Source organism: Acinonyx jubatus, chromosome A1 (assembly GCF_027475565.1).
Source record: "Acinonyx jubatus isolate Ajub_Pintada_27869175 chromosome A1, VMU_Ajub_asm_v1.0, whole genome shotgun sequence".
NCBI lineage: Eukaryota > Metazoa > Chordata > Mammalia > Carnivora > Felidae > Acinonyx > Acinonyx jubatus.
In genome coordinates, this window is record NC_069380.1 from 231,149,069 (window position 1) to 231,164,146 (window position 15,078).

A 15,078-nucleotide genomic window follows, 5' to 3' on the forward strand; every position below is an offset into this window, starting at 1 on the left:
CCTACACTGCTGGGGAATCACTACAGAAAAAGCACGGCGTTAAGTCACGTCATTTATGAACGACAGAACAGTCAGCACATTTCCTTTCAAGAGGCTGTTAAGAAGTAAATTCCACACTCCAGCAGCCCCGAAACAAAACAAAACAAAAAAACTGTTACACTTGAGGACATTAAAAAATATATAGTAACTGAACAAGAAATGCCAAATACAGATGTGAAAGACAAGCTGGGGAGAAATAAAGGACAGCATAATGACAAGGAAAGCTTCCCTAACACTCGTGCGGGATCTCCCAGAACCACTCAGGTGAAGGGCAGTGTACCTGGAGCTGACATCCCGCCCCCCCACCTTCTCTGTCACCTGTCCGTCACTGATTTTATCACCAACAGTAAGAACAGTGTCTCACCTAATAGATGCTCAATAAACATTTGTGGAATCGATAGATAAAAATTGGGTCAACCTCACTAAACCACGAAAGAAATCTAAATTCGGAGCACCTGGGTGGCTCAGTCAGGTGGGTGTCCGATTTCGGCTCAGGTCATGATCTCACGGTTCATGAGTCTGAGCCCCGCGTCACGCTCTGTGTTGACAGCTCGGAGCCTGGAGCCTGGAGCCTGCTTCGGATTCTGTGTCTCCTTCTCTCTCTGCCCCTCCCTAACTTGTGCTCTATGTCTCTCAAAAAATAAATAATGTAAAAAAAAAAAAAAAAAAAAAGAAAGAAAAAGAAATCTAAACTCAATGAAAATTTATACTACGTGGTTCTGTTAGACCAGCAAAGATTAAGAAGACTGTCCCTACACTAATGGGGACATGAGCGCCATCAAATCCGCTCGTGGGAATAAAAGTGGAGAAAGAGGAGGCCGCCTCAGGACCGTCTGCGCAGCAATCCTTGTAGCAGAACACGCCTACGCACAGAGGAAAGGGGCCTGGGATGCGCTGTTAACTAGAACGACGAGTTGTAAAGCTGTGTGCATTATGGGGGCCACTTAATTAGTAAGATTACAAAAATAAATGTTAATATCCATGTAGGAAAAACCTGGAGAGATAACACGCCAAAACAGAAGGGGATTGCGGCACACTTTCATTTTCTGTGTGACCTGCTTCTCAGAAGTGAATGGTCTACGATGGATATGTGGATATGTTATACTTTACTAATCATAAAAAATACACTTTTCTTAATTTTCACTTTCTACATTTTTCTGGTTAATCAAGGAATGGAAACAAAACTCAGACGTTGTAAGAACTAGAAGCATTAAACGAAAGAGTTCTGAAGGTATCCCGCTTAACTGTTAGCACAGTAGGAACCCGCCTGGAACCCAGTGCACTGCCCTTGGCTGCAGGGACTGTAGACATGCCCCCTCCCGGCCCTGCCACGGCCACGGCCACGGCGTGCACTGGAGATACCAGCTAACTCGGAGCAAGGTGCCCTTACCTGGCAGCAGAGGGTCCTCAATGCACAGCATCGATGGTCTGTACCCACTGGTCATGGCTTTCATGATCTCTTCTTTGGCGATATAGGCACCTCCTTCTTTTATTCTAATACCAGTTTTCAAGTAATTAAAATTTCTTCCGTAGAGTTCAAAAAATTCTACAAGAAGCATTCCAAGGTTTTCATCAGCTCTCCGGGCATCAATTCTTGGATGCAACTGTAAAAGCAATATATCCACAATTTGGATTCAAGTCACTTTCTAAATAGATGGCATGAAATCAGGAGACCTACAGGTCTCTCCAAGGAAACACCCTCCGGGGCACCTGCTCTCACCAGTTCTGTGAGGACGCTCCGAGCAGCAGAGGGGAGGCCCTAACCGAGCCTGGAGAGCCTTCGTCAACAGAGAGAGTTCAGAAGAAATAAAAGCTTCTCATCTCTGTTTTTTTATTACAGTTTAATTCTCCGAAATTCGTGACCCACAGAGCGTCTTCCTACTAACGCAGACATGTGATTAACCACAGATTAGCAAATACCGATAAATACGCAGAACGTCTTCTCCACAACGTAGAGTCCTCTGGCCAGTGAATGCAACGTTACAGACTCCATCCAACCTTAATTCCGTTATTCCAAAATACAACCCATAGAGGGCAGTATCAGACCGGAGAGTGTCACAGCGTGACATACAACCAGAATGTGAGATTAATTTTAACTGTGTACAGGTGATTAGTACTGTGTCATAACAGTTACACCAAATTTACATCCCTGCTCGTCACACGGATTAGTGCCAGCCTCAGTTTGGTGCCCCATTTTCTGTAAGCGGGTGACGGACTTATTCTGAACCTAGGACACAGCCTCTCGATACCCTCCTGGTTTAAGAGGCTCGGGAGGCAGGCCTACGCTGCCCACAGTGACAGCCACAAGCCATGTGTGGCCATTCATAGTTAAATTAATTAAAACAGATTAATTGAAAACTCCGTCAGCCTTGCTGGCCAGGCTGCGAGGGCTCAGTGGGCACGTGTGCTCATGGCGCCACCGCGGGACACACGGGGCATCACGCCGGCCAGGGCGGGCCTGGAGAATGACGGCCACGTCCGGGTAAAAGCCACAGTTCCTGAAAACTCACACAGGTCCCTGAGGACAGACAGCTCCTGGCACCGACAGGTGTTTCTGGGGCTCACAAGAACTGAGGATGTGCACGTGCCAACGGCACAAGGGCAGCATTCGTGCTCCTGCCCTCCAGTCAAAACCAAGTACCTGAGCGCCACCCAGTGCAAGGTTGGGGCTCTCACCTCTGTGGGCCGCGAAATGGACTCAGATGCTGCTAGGGGCCCAGGTTCGCGGCACGATGCACCGGGCAGCAGGGGGCACGAGGCCAGTGGCAATCCCACGCACACCGCGTGTGGCCTTCTGCAGGGTCACAGGACTGCGCCCGGGACCCCGTGGGGAATGTGCCAGGAGGCACCGAGCCCAGTGCCCGGCACCATAAAAACAGGCAGTAGCCATGACGACAAGGCGACTGAAATAATTCCAATCAGGAAAACGGGAGGGAATCAGAACAGTAGGTTGTACTTAGTTCAAAATAATGGGAAGAATGGGTCCAAGGGCAGCATCACGGAGGCCAAAGTGGAGGCAAAGCGCTGGGAGCAAACTGTAAGAAACTGTAAGAAAACAGGTGTGGAATCCCAGTCTCGCTCTTCTTAATGCATCTCCAGCAGAGACGCGCCCCGGAGTCAGAGGAGTCAGACTAATGAAAGGCGGTGTGACCATGCCTTGAGCCAGCAGTATGAACAATAAAGAGAAAAAGGGGTCAAACCTTGGATATCAAATCCCAAGCACGATCACAAGTACAAAAATTAACGGTAAACACGGAGGAGTAGCCCGGCACAGCTAAAATACACACGCAAGGTTTGTGTGATGAACAGAGAATCCTTCAAGAAAATGTAAACGGGGTCATCTAGGTTTCCATTCACTTAGAAACCGTCTTACATGGTAACAAGTGTAAGCACAGTTTATCAACGTCCCAGCATTGAACACTCGGGGAGGTTTTCTACTGACAGGCTGCTCCACGGTCCTCAACAAAACAAGGGCAATGTAAAATTCAAGACCAAGTATTTGTGTCTTGTCAATCTGAGAAAAAAGACTCTCTTTTCAGCAACTTTTTCAATTGTATATGGTACCCAATTTTTTTCTGCGACAAATTTTTAATAAGCCACAGTTAGTAACCAAGAAAACCAGCTTTTTATGGTCTATCGAGGCACGAGAGCATCCACATGTACGGAGTCCTCGAGTTCAGACTGATGCACGCCTGACTGCTCTGACCAGACAAGCCTGCCCTCCCTGTAGCAGCTCAATCAATTAAAAAAATAACCTATAAAGGACAGAAATGAAAGAAGCATTCATCAAAATAATTTTGTCTTGACAATCAGAGGTTCATTTCTCCTGGACGGGAACACAGAGGAGTAAAGGGCAGCAAGGACCGTGGGAGCATGGAGCAGGGACTCTGGAACATCACGGAAGCATCTACTCCTACAAAGTCTCAGTGTCAAGGTCTCTAGAGAGAACACACACTCACCTGTAGAAAGCTAATGGCCATTAAAATTAGGCTGTATGAGCTAATTCCACCTGTAAAAACTTCATTCAGGTCCCTCTGCAGGAGGAACTGTTTCAATACTAAAATCAAGTAAGGCAGCAATGAATATTTCTGTAAATTCCAAAAAAAAAAAAAAAAAAAAAAAAGAGGGAGAGAGAAAATATTGGTTAGTTAATATACCTTTAAAGATTTCACATAGCCAATTTCACATAGTAGGAAGAAAAGCTTAATCCTCTTGCCACTTGGAAGGCTCTGGGCCCGTCATCCTCAAACTTTAGGGGCCTGAGAATTCATTATGTGAGGGGCTTATTAAGACATACCCCACCCCCCACCAAGAGCCACATCCCGGGTTATGGTTCTGCAGGGATGAGGTAGGGACACTTGCATGAACAATCCCCAAAGAGGAGGTCAGGGAACAATGAGTGTATTCCTTCAAATGATTTCCCATGGCCCGGCTTGCCCTGTGACAGGTGCAGGGTAGGGGGCGAGGAGGCGGAGAGGAGGGATGTGGCAGTGAGCCAGAAGAACCCGGAAACAACACCCGAGGCACCCAGAGAGGACCAAGTGGGGTGTGTGTGTGCAGCTCATGAGTCGGGAGGACAGGAGCAGAGGGCCACGGAGAGCAGGGTGAAGGGAACAAGGAAATGCAGAGGCTGGAGAAGCAGGGGGGTGGGGGGTGGGGGGGTGAGGGGTGGGGGTAGTGGGGAGACAGTGTGGAAGCTGCTGTTGTTTTTCACGTTCTGCTGTGGCAGAGGAAAGGGAACAACTGAAGGACCAGAGTCCCTGGGCCTGCAGGAAGAGGCAGCGTCCAGACGGTGACACTGGGGTTGCCTCTGTGAGGGGCTTCACCTCTTTCCCTGTAACAGGAGGGAAAGACCGCCTGTCGCATTGGACCCCCCCACACCTGCTGGGCTCAGTGAACAAGTCGGCTACCCCGCCCTCAGGCACTGAGACAATCCAAAGTAAGCAAACTACATCAGGACGTCTTCCACTTCCGGTAAACTACCCTTGCAAATCAGGCACACTGAGCTCCAGGGATGGTCAGTTTGTAATAATGAGAAAGAACATTTTAACCAAGCTCTCTAAAATAACACTCTACTTCCTGGTCAGCGTGGAAAGTAAAAACTTACAAAAGAGCTACACAATTTCAAAGCATCTCTAGAAATAATATCGGAGATAAGTAATTCAACTGTATTGCCTTTATCATGAAGACTATCACAGAGTTTAAAGTGAGATGCTGATGTAACAAGGCCCGTTTTTACAGCGCTAACGCGGACGACAGCACCTTCATGTAATTCTTGATGAGCTCCGCTGCCCGGACCCCAGTCTCCATGTTAAAGCTGATGTCGACTTTAACTTCAGTCTCCTGGTCTGTGAGCTTTATTATCGGTACCTGCAGAGATTGAATTTTAAAAAAACAACTAGGTTCTACTGGCCAACATTCACCACAGTCTGATATCAAAATGTTTCCGAACTTGTACAGAGGGGTTTTCTTTTCTAACTCACAAAAGAGCTGAGAGATCATGAGTCCCAGGCTTTAAAGAAGAAAAGAGATTTTGCAGTGTGAACCTTGACCTCATGGGTCCCTGGAGCCCCAGACCCTCCTCCAAACCCCCCGACAACAGCCGGTGCTCACCTCTGCCCGGCCCTCTTGGCCGGACTCAGCATCAGTCATGGCCACTACCTGCGAGAAGGCTTGGGCTCCACACGGAGAAGCTGGCTAAGTTCTTGTCCCGCCCCCGGGGGCACCTGGTGATGGGGCGACACTCCAGGTCCCCAAATTATGTTTGCGAGAATTTTTGCAAACGCTCAAAGGAACTCCAAAGCCAGCTTTTAAATTATGTTTCGTGCTGATGTTTCTCCAAACAATCCTACTTTGGGTTTTCACTAAGACAATTTAACTAAAAAACAAAACCAAAGCAAAACAAAAAAGCAAAACAAACAAAACACAAAAAAACACTTTCCTGAAAACCCAGAGTTAAGAAGCTAGACTGGAAAGGTTCTCATCATAAAGGTGCTCAAAACCTGCCTCGTGAGGGCTGCCCAAGCAGCCATACTGACCACACCCCTCCCCACCCCACCCCCCACAGAAAATGAATTGTGTACTTCCAGAACAAAAGGCAGCCTGGAAGCAACAAAAAAGCACTTTCCCTCACCAAAACGACTGGTCTAATTAAAGGTCTGGATACAGGGTGCGCACCTCTTCTGGGCCCTGAAACACACCTGGCAGGAAACTGCCAAGGCCACACAGGGATGTGACAGGGATGGGCCAGCGGGTGGTGACTGTGACTCCTGGAGACCAGCAAGACCAGCAAGCACGGGCAGCTGCAGCGAGTGTGGTCCAAGAGGGCAGAAAAACAAAATGCTTTCCCAAAGAACTTCCCAGACGGTGTTTCAGAAGGAGCCCACGTGTCCACAGCACAGTCAATTCCTCATGAACAATCCCTGCTCCCCATCACCGCTGGGCATGGCACCTCCTTGTCTACACTCACGGGACGCTTTCCCAAAACCCCTCCCGGTGCTCGCCTGGCTTACACACACACACCCACACCCACCCACCCCCCACACACACACACCCTCCTACACACTCACAGATTCTAGAGATTAGCGACAATACCACCATACTTATTTCTCGGTCGCTCAATACAGACAAGCTTCCTTCTTAAACACCACTCTCAGGCTGGCCTCCGGAGCCTGGGACGAGAAGCAGGTGAGGCCACCAGCAGAAAAGGCGGCCCGGCGTCAGCTCATGCTTAGAGAACCGAGCAGTGCCGGACCCACGTGGCTCGGTTCCCCTGAAGTCTACACCGGGCCCCTGGCAGCGGAGGGAGAGGTGTGCACAGCAGCTCCTGTGACACCGACTGGACCGTCTGTCCGCCCCGTGCTCCGAGCCAAGGGCAACCAGGGCCTTCTTCAGCTCCTCTGCATCTAACCTGGACACTGGTCAGAGACCACCGCCATCTCGTTCCCGTCAAGGACAAACGGCAGAGCCCCAGAGGGCAGGGCGGGGGGGCTCTGAGAGGCACCACGCGAGGGGCCAGTGAGAGTCGAGGGCCCGAGCAGTGCGTGCCCCAGACCTGGACTTGGGTAAACCTGGATGAGTGCACGTCAGAGCACCTGCATCTTGCAACTTGTCCCCGAGATAAAAGGTCTCCACAGGTACGTGTCTGAACGATGAAAGGAATGGGCAGGTTCTTGCTTAACTAGAAGCCGGCAAACGGTCATTGTCTTCTGTGTAACAAACGCCGTGTTTTAATCACTGGGCTACGGGAGCGAGACTGGGCAGCACAGGAACGCATCGGTTCCTCACGCATCCGGACAGAGGCTGGCCCTGGCCCAAGCATGCACTTCAGCGCCAAGTACCGTGTGATGCTCTCACAACGTGCCATGAGATACGTGCTCAGCTGGTAGTCCTAACTACTCGAACACGGCTACATTTACACCGGAAGTAGAGAACTCTTCAGAACCCTACGCGGTGACCCCCGGAAACAGCGTGAGCTCAGACACAGGAGAGTCACCGCAGCTGGCAGGTGTGCGAAAGCGCCAACCGGGGCTGAGGGGCCCGAGCCACCCGCACTTACCGTCGCTTTGTCAAGGACTTTGATGGAGCACGGCTCAGCCACGTTGTGCTTCCGCAGGGCCTGCTCCAACAGCTGCAGAGGAGGGCGCTCCCATTTCCCAAAGACCACTAAGTCGATGTCGCTGGACAGAAGAACACGTGACCATGAGCCACCCGCTCACATCACTGTGCAGTAACACGCGCACGTGGGGCACACGCTCACAACTCCTTCAAGGGGCACACCCACCCCCACCGAGCACATCCCTCTGAGGGAGAGAAAACGCGGTGTGCAGCTGCTGGTAACGTGTGGGCAGAGAGCCGAGAGGCGGGAAGAACCTCCCAGCATCCTCAGGTAAGTAAGGAGGTTGAAACGCTCCTCGGAGGTTTCCTGGCCCTCCGTCTACACTGTTGTCTACACTGCACCACTCTGGCTGACCTGTGGCTCCTGGGTACCCAGGATCTGTTCTGTTCCCTCCGGGCCCTGCCACGGCTACCCCAAATCCTGGGATTACGGCCCTGTTTAGTCTCCAAGTGTTAACAGTGGGTTCGGAGAAAATAAGCTGTTAACGAAACACTGCACATAAAACTGATCTGGGTATCAAGATAGTTCTTGACGAGGAAATACTGAAGCACAACTTTAGGAGGCTACCTCGTTGGCTGCTTTTCAATTAAATACAAATACAAAATACTGCTTGAATAGAATTCTGCTGGAATCTTCATTGAAACATCAGATCAGTTTTCAAAAACACACCCAAACTTTCAGTTTTCTCTACTGCGTTGTCTTCCCATGGCCCTCCCGCTCATCTTTACATTCCTAATGGCCAGCATTTCTGCGACACCCCAAATCAAGCGCAAGAGGGGAAATACAATCAGTTATTATAACACTAGATTAAACGTTATTTCCTGCCCTGTTCCCTCTGTGCTGCCGTCTCTTCCTTTAGCTTACGTTTCTAGCCTGGGATCTGAATATGAGGAGCCTGCATTTAGCCCTGACTGCACACTCAGATGTCGCCTGCCCCAGCTGAGTGGCCGTCGGGCCGGCCTGTGCAGGGCAGCCTGGTACTCACCTCGTGGGAAGATAGAGGCCTGTACTAAAGCTGCCGAATATCTGTACCTGAAAGAAAAGAGTGGTCGTCTTACAGCACAGGCCAGTGCGAGCAGGCAGCCCTCCACCCCCCCCATACCCCCCTGCAGAAGAATTTTTTAAAGCTCAAAATTGAGAGATGAAACAATTACTGGCCTTTCCCACAAGTGCTCAGAGCAGAGGACTTTTCAGAGCTGCTTTCAAACCCTCCAACCCCAGGGCGCAGAGGTTGAAAGACAACCGTGTGGGAGGTCATCTTCCAAGAGGAAGGGAATGCAGTGGCCGCCCGTGCCCATGGGGACCCCCCCACCCCGCTGCGCCCTCCACCAGCCCAGCCATCAGGAGGGGGGCCCACATCAGGATGGGTGCTGTGGGCACAGGACGCTTGCGGAGTGAGGGCAAGGGGTCGGATTTCGGAGTCCGGAAGGTGCAAGGCGGGGGCCTGGGAACGTGCATTTCTAACAAACTCCTGGGTGATGCCTGCTGCCCGCCCCCCCAGGGCCGCCCCTGGGGAAGCACGGCCCCGGGCAAGGAGAGCCCAGGCCCCGGCCTGACACAGAAGCACAGTGAACAGGGCACCCACATCAGCTGCTGGCCAGAGGTCCTTAACCACCGTTTCGATCCGTTTCACCACCTCCCGTCTCATGGCTGCTTCTTCAGGACAAGGGGACATGAAGTTATAAAAGTCAATTATTTCCTCATGAAGTCTGGTGGACAAAAGAGAAAACACACGCGTTATTGCTCTGAAAGTCAACCACGTCCGCTCTGCTGTTCGATCAACAGGACTCTGGAACAGCCGTTGGGCCCAGAGCACCCCAGCTCTTCTCCCCTCGGCAAGCACAGGACGGAATGAACACGCCGTGGGCGACGGCGGCCCGGCACGCCTGGCCGCCACGGGCAGACTCGGGGAAGTCTGCCAGGACACAGAGGCTTCCTCTTGGCCCTGCAGGACCCTCCAGAACAATCCCCGCGGGGACCACGTTCAGAAGCCGAGGGAAGCCCGTCCACAGAGCACAGAGCGGGGCCGGCCTGGCATCCAGGCCTCCGATCCCACCGCACCCCGGGGACGAGAGCCCCCTCGCCCTTGCCACCACACTTGGGGGTACACCCCCCAAAGGCGCCGGCTGACCAGGAGGCCCACAAGCAGACGCGGGTGCGGTGCCAGTGCGAGGCCCTCTCTCCCTTAACAGAGATCTCCTTAAGTAGCGGCCGGAAAAGCCCATCCCGTGGCAGACCCTGGCTCATGGAGCTTGGTTTCAGGGCCAAGGATCTACACGGAAGCCTCCTCCTGCAGGAGGGAGATACGGTCATCCTCAGTCACTTTCAGGGATTAAATTATGGGGCAGGTGATCTAATCCTGGGAAGCAAAACAAATCCAATTCACCTACTTCCTCTCTAAGTCTGATCAGTGAAGAAAGAAATGACAAGATAGAATCTGCTCGATAACAACATAACGTTAGCGCGACAGCTAGCGGAACAGTCCGCGTGACAGACGGCGACACTTCTCAACAGGACCTGTTAGTGCCAAGTGACAAAGGCAAGGGGCATCACATCCCCTCACGAGTCACATCGGCCCTCCACTCCCTCGCCTGGAGCTCTGCCCCGGCACCCCCGAAATCCCTGTGCAGCGACCGTTCCTAACACTCAGCAGCCGGCTGACAGGCTCCTGGAGGCCGCTGAAAGCTCGCTGGGGGCTCTAGCTGGCAGTCGGCGATCCCCCACACCTCTGCCCTGGGTACGTCTGCACTGGATGTAGGCCAGTTAGATTCAGGCCACCACTGGAGCTTAAAATCACGTCTATCATGTTCAGCTTCGTAGGAAATCAAAAAAAGAAAATCCCACCCAAGCACGCTGCTGCCTGAGCCAGCACAAGAGCACACGGGCTCCAGGGCCTCTTAGGACCCCTCTGATGACAGAGGTATGAAATTTGGAGGCAAAATTATAAAGACACAGATCTAGAGAAGTTAAACAGCTGACCGACCCAAGTCGCAGAAGGGGGAATACCCAAGCTAGCATCTGGAATTCTATCCACATCCCACACGCCTAACCCATGAAAACATCTAGCAAACGGGGCGTGCCACTTTCCCAAAACGTCACTGCAGGCCGGCACCTGCAGGGTAGAAGGTACCAGGACCATCAACTTCCTTCTAAGCCGCGTGCAACTCAAGTGACAACCTAAGACTTTCAGCCCCCGACGTCCCAGGCCTCTGCCCTCATCACCCTCAAGGCTCCAGAAAAGGAAGGAGCAGGAGGGACCCCTCGCTGTCGTCTGCACAGACACCACCAGCGAGCGTCACACCGTGTCCTTTTATCGCAGGTCCGCTGACGGGCTGGAGACAGAAGACGGGGCTGCCTGGCGTCTCCCCTCCCACCCCCGCCCACATTTCAGGAGAGACGAACAATGAGGTCGGGGCAGGCCCACGTTCCCAGAGCTTGAAGCGGTGCCAAGTGCAACACAAGGCCTCCCGGTTTCAGGGTCGCGTTCTGCCGAGAAGAGAAGACGCGCTGACAACGCACCGACCTGAAATGCGGCTTTCGTTGGGCCTAACCGGTAACAGCTGTGACAGAGACCAGACAGCAAGAGGACTCCTGCTTTGCCTTCTGGGAATAAGAAGGGCACTCCCGGCGCACGCAGGGACTGGATGAGAAGCCCCCGCTGGCCCTTTCTGCAGGCGAGCAGGGTCGGCGAGCTACAGTGCGACTCCTCCAGCTGCGGGGACCACGGTGCTCTGGGCTGCGATGGCACCGTGGGCCAGACAGACAGGAACTCTAGCCATCACCACAAGTGGGCAGACCCCAAGAGCCCCCTCGGCTGCTTGCTCTTACTCAGCAGGATCCTTGCAGAGCCCTCCCTCAGCTGAGGAGGCACCCAGGACTGGGTGAGGAGGGTGGGGGAATTGAGCAGGGAGGGGACGACCGCCCAACCCCAACCCGAAAAGGACTGTGCCATCAGAGCAATTCAACAGACACCACAGGACAGGCGCCTGGGTGGCTCAGTCGGTTAAGCGTCCGACTTCGGCTCAGGTGGTGATCTCACGGTTTATGAGATGGAGCCCCGAGTCGGGCTCTGTGCTGACAGCTCGGAGCCCGCTCAGATCCTCTCTCCCTCATTCCCTCTGCCCCTCCCCCACTCTCTCTCAAAAATAAACATGAAAAGAAAAAAACAAAAAACACAAGACAAGGGGGGCAGCACGCCTCTGCCCTCCCACCCACCCCCCCCCCCCCCGCCTTCACTGCCCCCTGCGTCCTTCCCACAGCGTGGCGAGGGCCTCCCCGCTCACTGCCTGGCCTCCAGCGCCCGAACAGTGCTGGTTCCTGGGGAGCATCTGACTGGAGTGTGTGGGATGAATCAAAGCAAGCTCTGATTAAATGAATGCTTTGCTTAGGACCTTGTCATTTAACATCTACATTCCCCATGAAATACACCCAAACTTAACATTCCAAACAGGGCTAAATACAAGTTTGAATTATTTTATTCACGCCTAACATTACGCGTAGTTTTCATCACTTTAAGAAACTGCATCTTATGTTGTCGACGATACACTTTCACAGTGAAGTGTTATCAGCCACAGGCCCAATTGCCGGCATCAGACACCCCACAGGTCAATTTATTAGTCTGTTACTCCCGACCCTGAATCCACCGGCACACTCAATTCTCCAAAGTGGTTCAGAGTTTCGTCCGTCATCATTTATGTCCACGTGATCATTTCCACACAGCAACAAAAGCGAGGAGGCTCACTCTTTTCACACATCAAAACCTCAAAGGCATTGCACCTCTGACAAGACATCTACATAAAACCACACTGAAGTCTCCATATCTACGATTAGTCATGATCTCTTAGGGCTCAATGTCAGCCACCAGCATTCGGTCTCCAAATCTTCCATGGAAATTTCTGTGCTGTGACCATCATAGAAAAATCTCCTCTATAACGGATCACAGAGGGGGCATCTCAAAACCACCAGGACACTACGATTATTTAATGAGTTTTCCTGGCAAGGTTTCTTAAGGGAAGAGAGGCCCACGTGATCGGTTGCGAGAAAGGCCCCAGGTATGGAACAAGGAGGGCAGGTGAATGCAGTGGGCCAACCCCATGATCTAGACTAGACCACCAACACTCCATTACTTCTGTTCTCTGTAGCCAAACTGAATCCTGAACAGGAGCCTAAAAACAACGGTGTACGAGTCCCGCCTTGTTCGACACTTGAGAATGTAATACAGATGCAGAGTGGAACTTTTTAAGTGAAAAAAGCCAAACATGAGAAGGAAAAACCCACAAGGAACCATCAGCAGCTTGGACTTGAAGACGGCCTTTCTACGCCCTCATACAAAACGACAACAATCACAACACAGAGACTGAAGAACTTCTCTCCAAAAACATGCTGACAGTAAACAAATTAAAAAGCGACCGGCAACTGCACATGGCAGAAATAGGACGAATCGACTCTGCAGAAAGACCAGGCCCTGGCATACTCTGGGGTAAGCTGACAATTTATCAAAAGGCTGAGCCCAGTCACTCCACTTCCGGAAACCTGTGCTGAGACCCTGAACCACCCCCAGAATCTGCAGGGCCTGCTCAGTGCAGGACTGGGGCCATCAGGTCTGGTCCCACAGGAGACGCTGTCCACTCATTAAGAACACGGAAGACAAGACGTGAGTGCCCCGGTGAGGAAGATCCCACGACAGCCTGCTGGTACAAAGACTGATAACAGACCCGGCCCCACTTGCGTCTGAGTGCCCGGCCCCTCCCTGTGTGCAGCACTAAGCACAGGACAAGGTCTAAAAGGCCACCTGCTGACGCTCACAGCGTTTCCCACCCAGGAGACTCAGATGGGCTGGCCTGAGAACAGTCCACTTTTGAATCTCAAGACTTCTATGCAGATTGGGTTTTTTTTTTTTTTTCAAGAACGTGCTCATCATACAAATTAAAAAATGAACACAAAAGAGTCAACTGCATTTTAGATGACCAGAGTGTGATTTTTAAGTTCTCTTTGCCTTGTGCATTTTCTAACGATGAATATAGATGCCCTGAAAAAAAAAGAGGGTATCGAGTCAAGCCTCCCATCTGCCCCACACGAGGCAGTGGACTCCGGGAGAGGTCTCCCAGAGCAGACCGGCGAGGGGCGCACAGGTACCAAGGCCGCCTCCAGGGAAGGAGGGGTACCTGCTCCCCACACGGTTGGCCGTGGGGATGGCACGTGCTGTGCGAGGGCCACTGAGCACCCGGGACGTAGTACTGCACGTGCACAACCGCGGACCCGGGGCTCTAATCTGCCTGAATGTAAATCTAAACAGCCACACGCGAACTAGAGGGCCTCTTGCGCGGCCCTGGCGGCCGCTTCCTGACTCCCCCCAAGACAGGCTAAATGAGACACGGGGCAGGCAGGGGCAGCCCCACTTAGGGCACACTTGTCGAGCTTTCCCAGAACTGCACGCACGGGCTCCGTCTCATCCCCCAGATCCTCCCTCTTCTCGCCCTTGGAGGACCTGGCAGCCCCCGAAAGCAGAAGTGACCCCCCCACCCAAGGATCGGTCTTGCTTGCGGGGCTCCACCAGGCGCACACAACCCTCCAACCAGAGCCCAAGTGGACAAAAACACACTGTGGTAAATAATGCTGCAAAAGAACACAGGGAGGCACAGATCTTTTCACAGCACCGTCCTCGTTTCCTTTGGGCAAATACCCGGCAGAGGGATTGCTGGATCAGAGGGTAGTTCTGTACGCATTTAAGGAGCCCCCACGCTGCTCTCCACAGTGGCTGCACCAACTGACGTTCCCAGCGACGGTGCACAGGGTTCCCTTCCCTCCACGTTCGCGCCAACACTGGTTATTTCTTGTGCTTTTGGTACCAGCCATTCTGACACGTGGTATCTCATCATGGTTTTGATTTGCATTTGGGCACCTCTTCGCATGTCTGTTGGCCGTCTGTACAGACAACACGTGGAGGCAGCTCAAGTGTCCTCTGACAGACCAATGGACAAACATGTGGCGGACCTACACAACGGAATATTACTCGGCCACAGAAAAGAGCGACATCTTGCCATCTGTGACCACAGGATGGACCTGAAGGGCATGTTATGTGAAGTGAGTCAGATAAAGACAAACAGCATATGATTTCACTTATATGTAGAATCTAAAAAATAAAACAAGCAAGCAAGCAAAAAACAGAAGTGGACTCATAAACACACAGAAAAACCCGGTGGTTGCCAGAAGGGAGGGGGGTGCGGGGATGGGCAGATAAGTGAAAAGGATGAAAAGAGGAAGACTTCCAATTATAAAATTGGTCACGGAGATAAAGGAACAGTACACCACGGGACCAGAGTCAACGGTACCGTAATAACTGCACGGTGACAGATGGTGGCCACATCTGAGTAATGTAGGGAACTGGTGAACCAATGTTGTGCACCTGAAACTAACACTGC

At 52.1% G+C, this 15,078-nt stretch overlaps 1 protein-coding gene across 2 annotated transcripts in view; it reads right to left on the reverse strand.

The window, feature by feature from the left end:
* The window catches only part of TENT4A (terminal nucleotidyltransferase 4A), a 44,731-nt gene that overhangs the window by 8,156 nt on the left and 21,497 nt on the right, over positions 1 to 15,078 (reverse strand). For both annotated transcript variants that reach the window (XM_053202272.1, XM_027073191.2), the window contains exons 2-7: positions 9,243 to 9,366; positions 8,643 to 8,689; positions 7,598 to 7,718; positions 5,302 to 5,409; positions 3,999 to 4,127; positions 1,430 to 1,643 (exon numbers count right to left, since the gene is read on the reverse strand). In XM_053202272.1, coding sequence (XP_053058247.1) covers positions 1,430 to 1,643; positions 3,999 to 4,127; positions 5,302 to 5,409; positions 7,598 to 7,718; positions 8,643 to 8,689; positions 9,243 to 9,366 — 743 coding nt within the window. The remainder of the gene's footprint in view (positions 1 to 1,429; positions 1,644 to 3,998; positions 4,128 to 5,301; positions 5,410 to 7,597; positions 7,719 to 8,642; positions 8,690 to 9,242; positions 9,367 to 15,078) is intronic.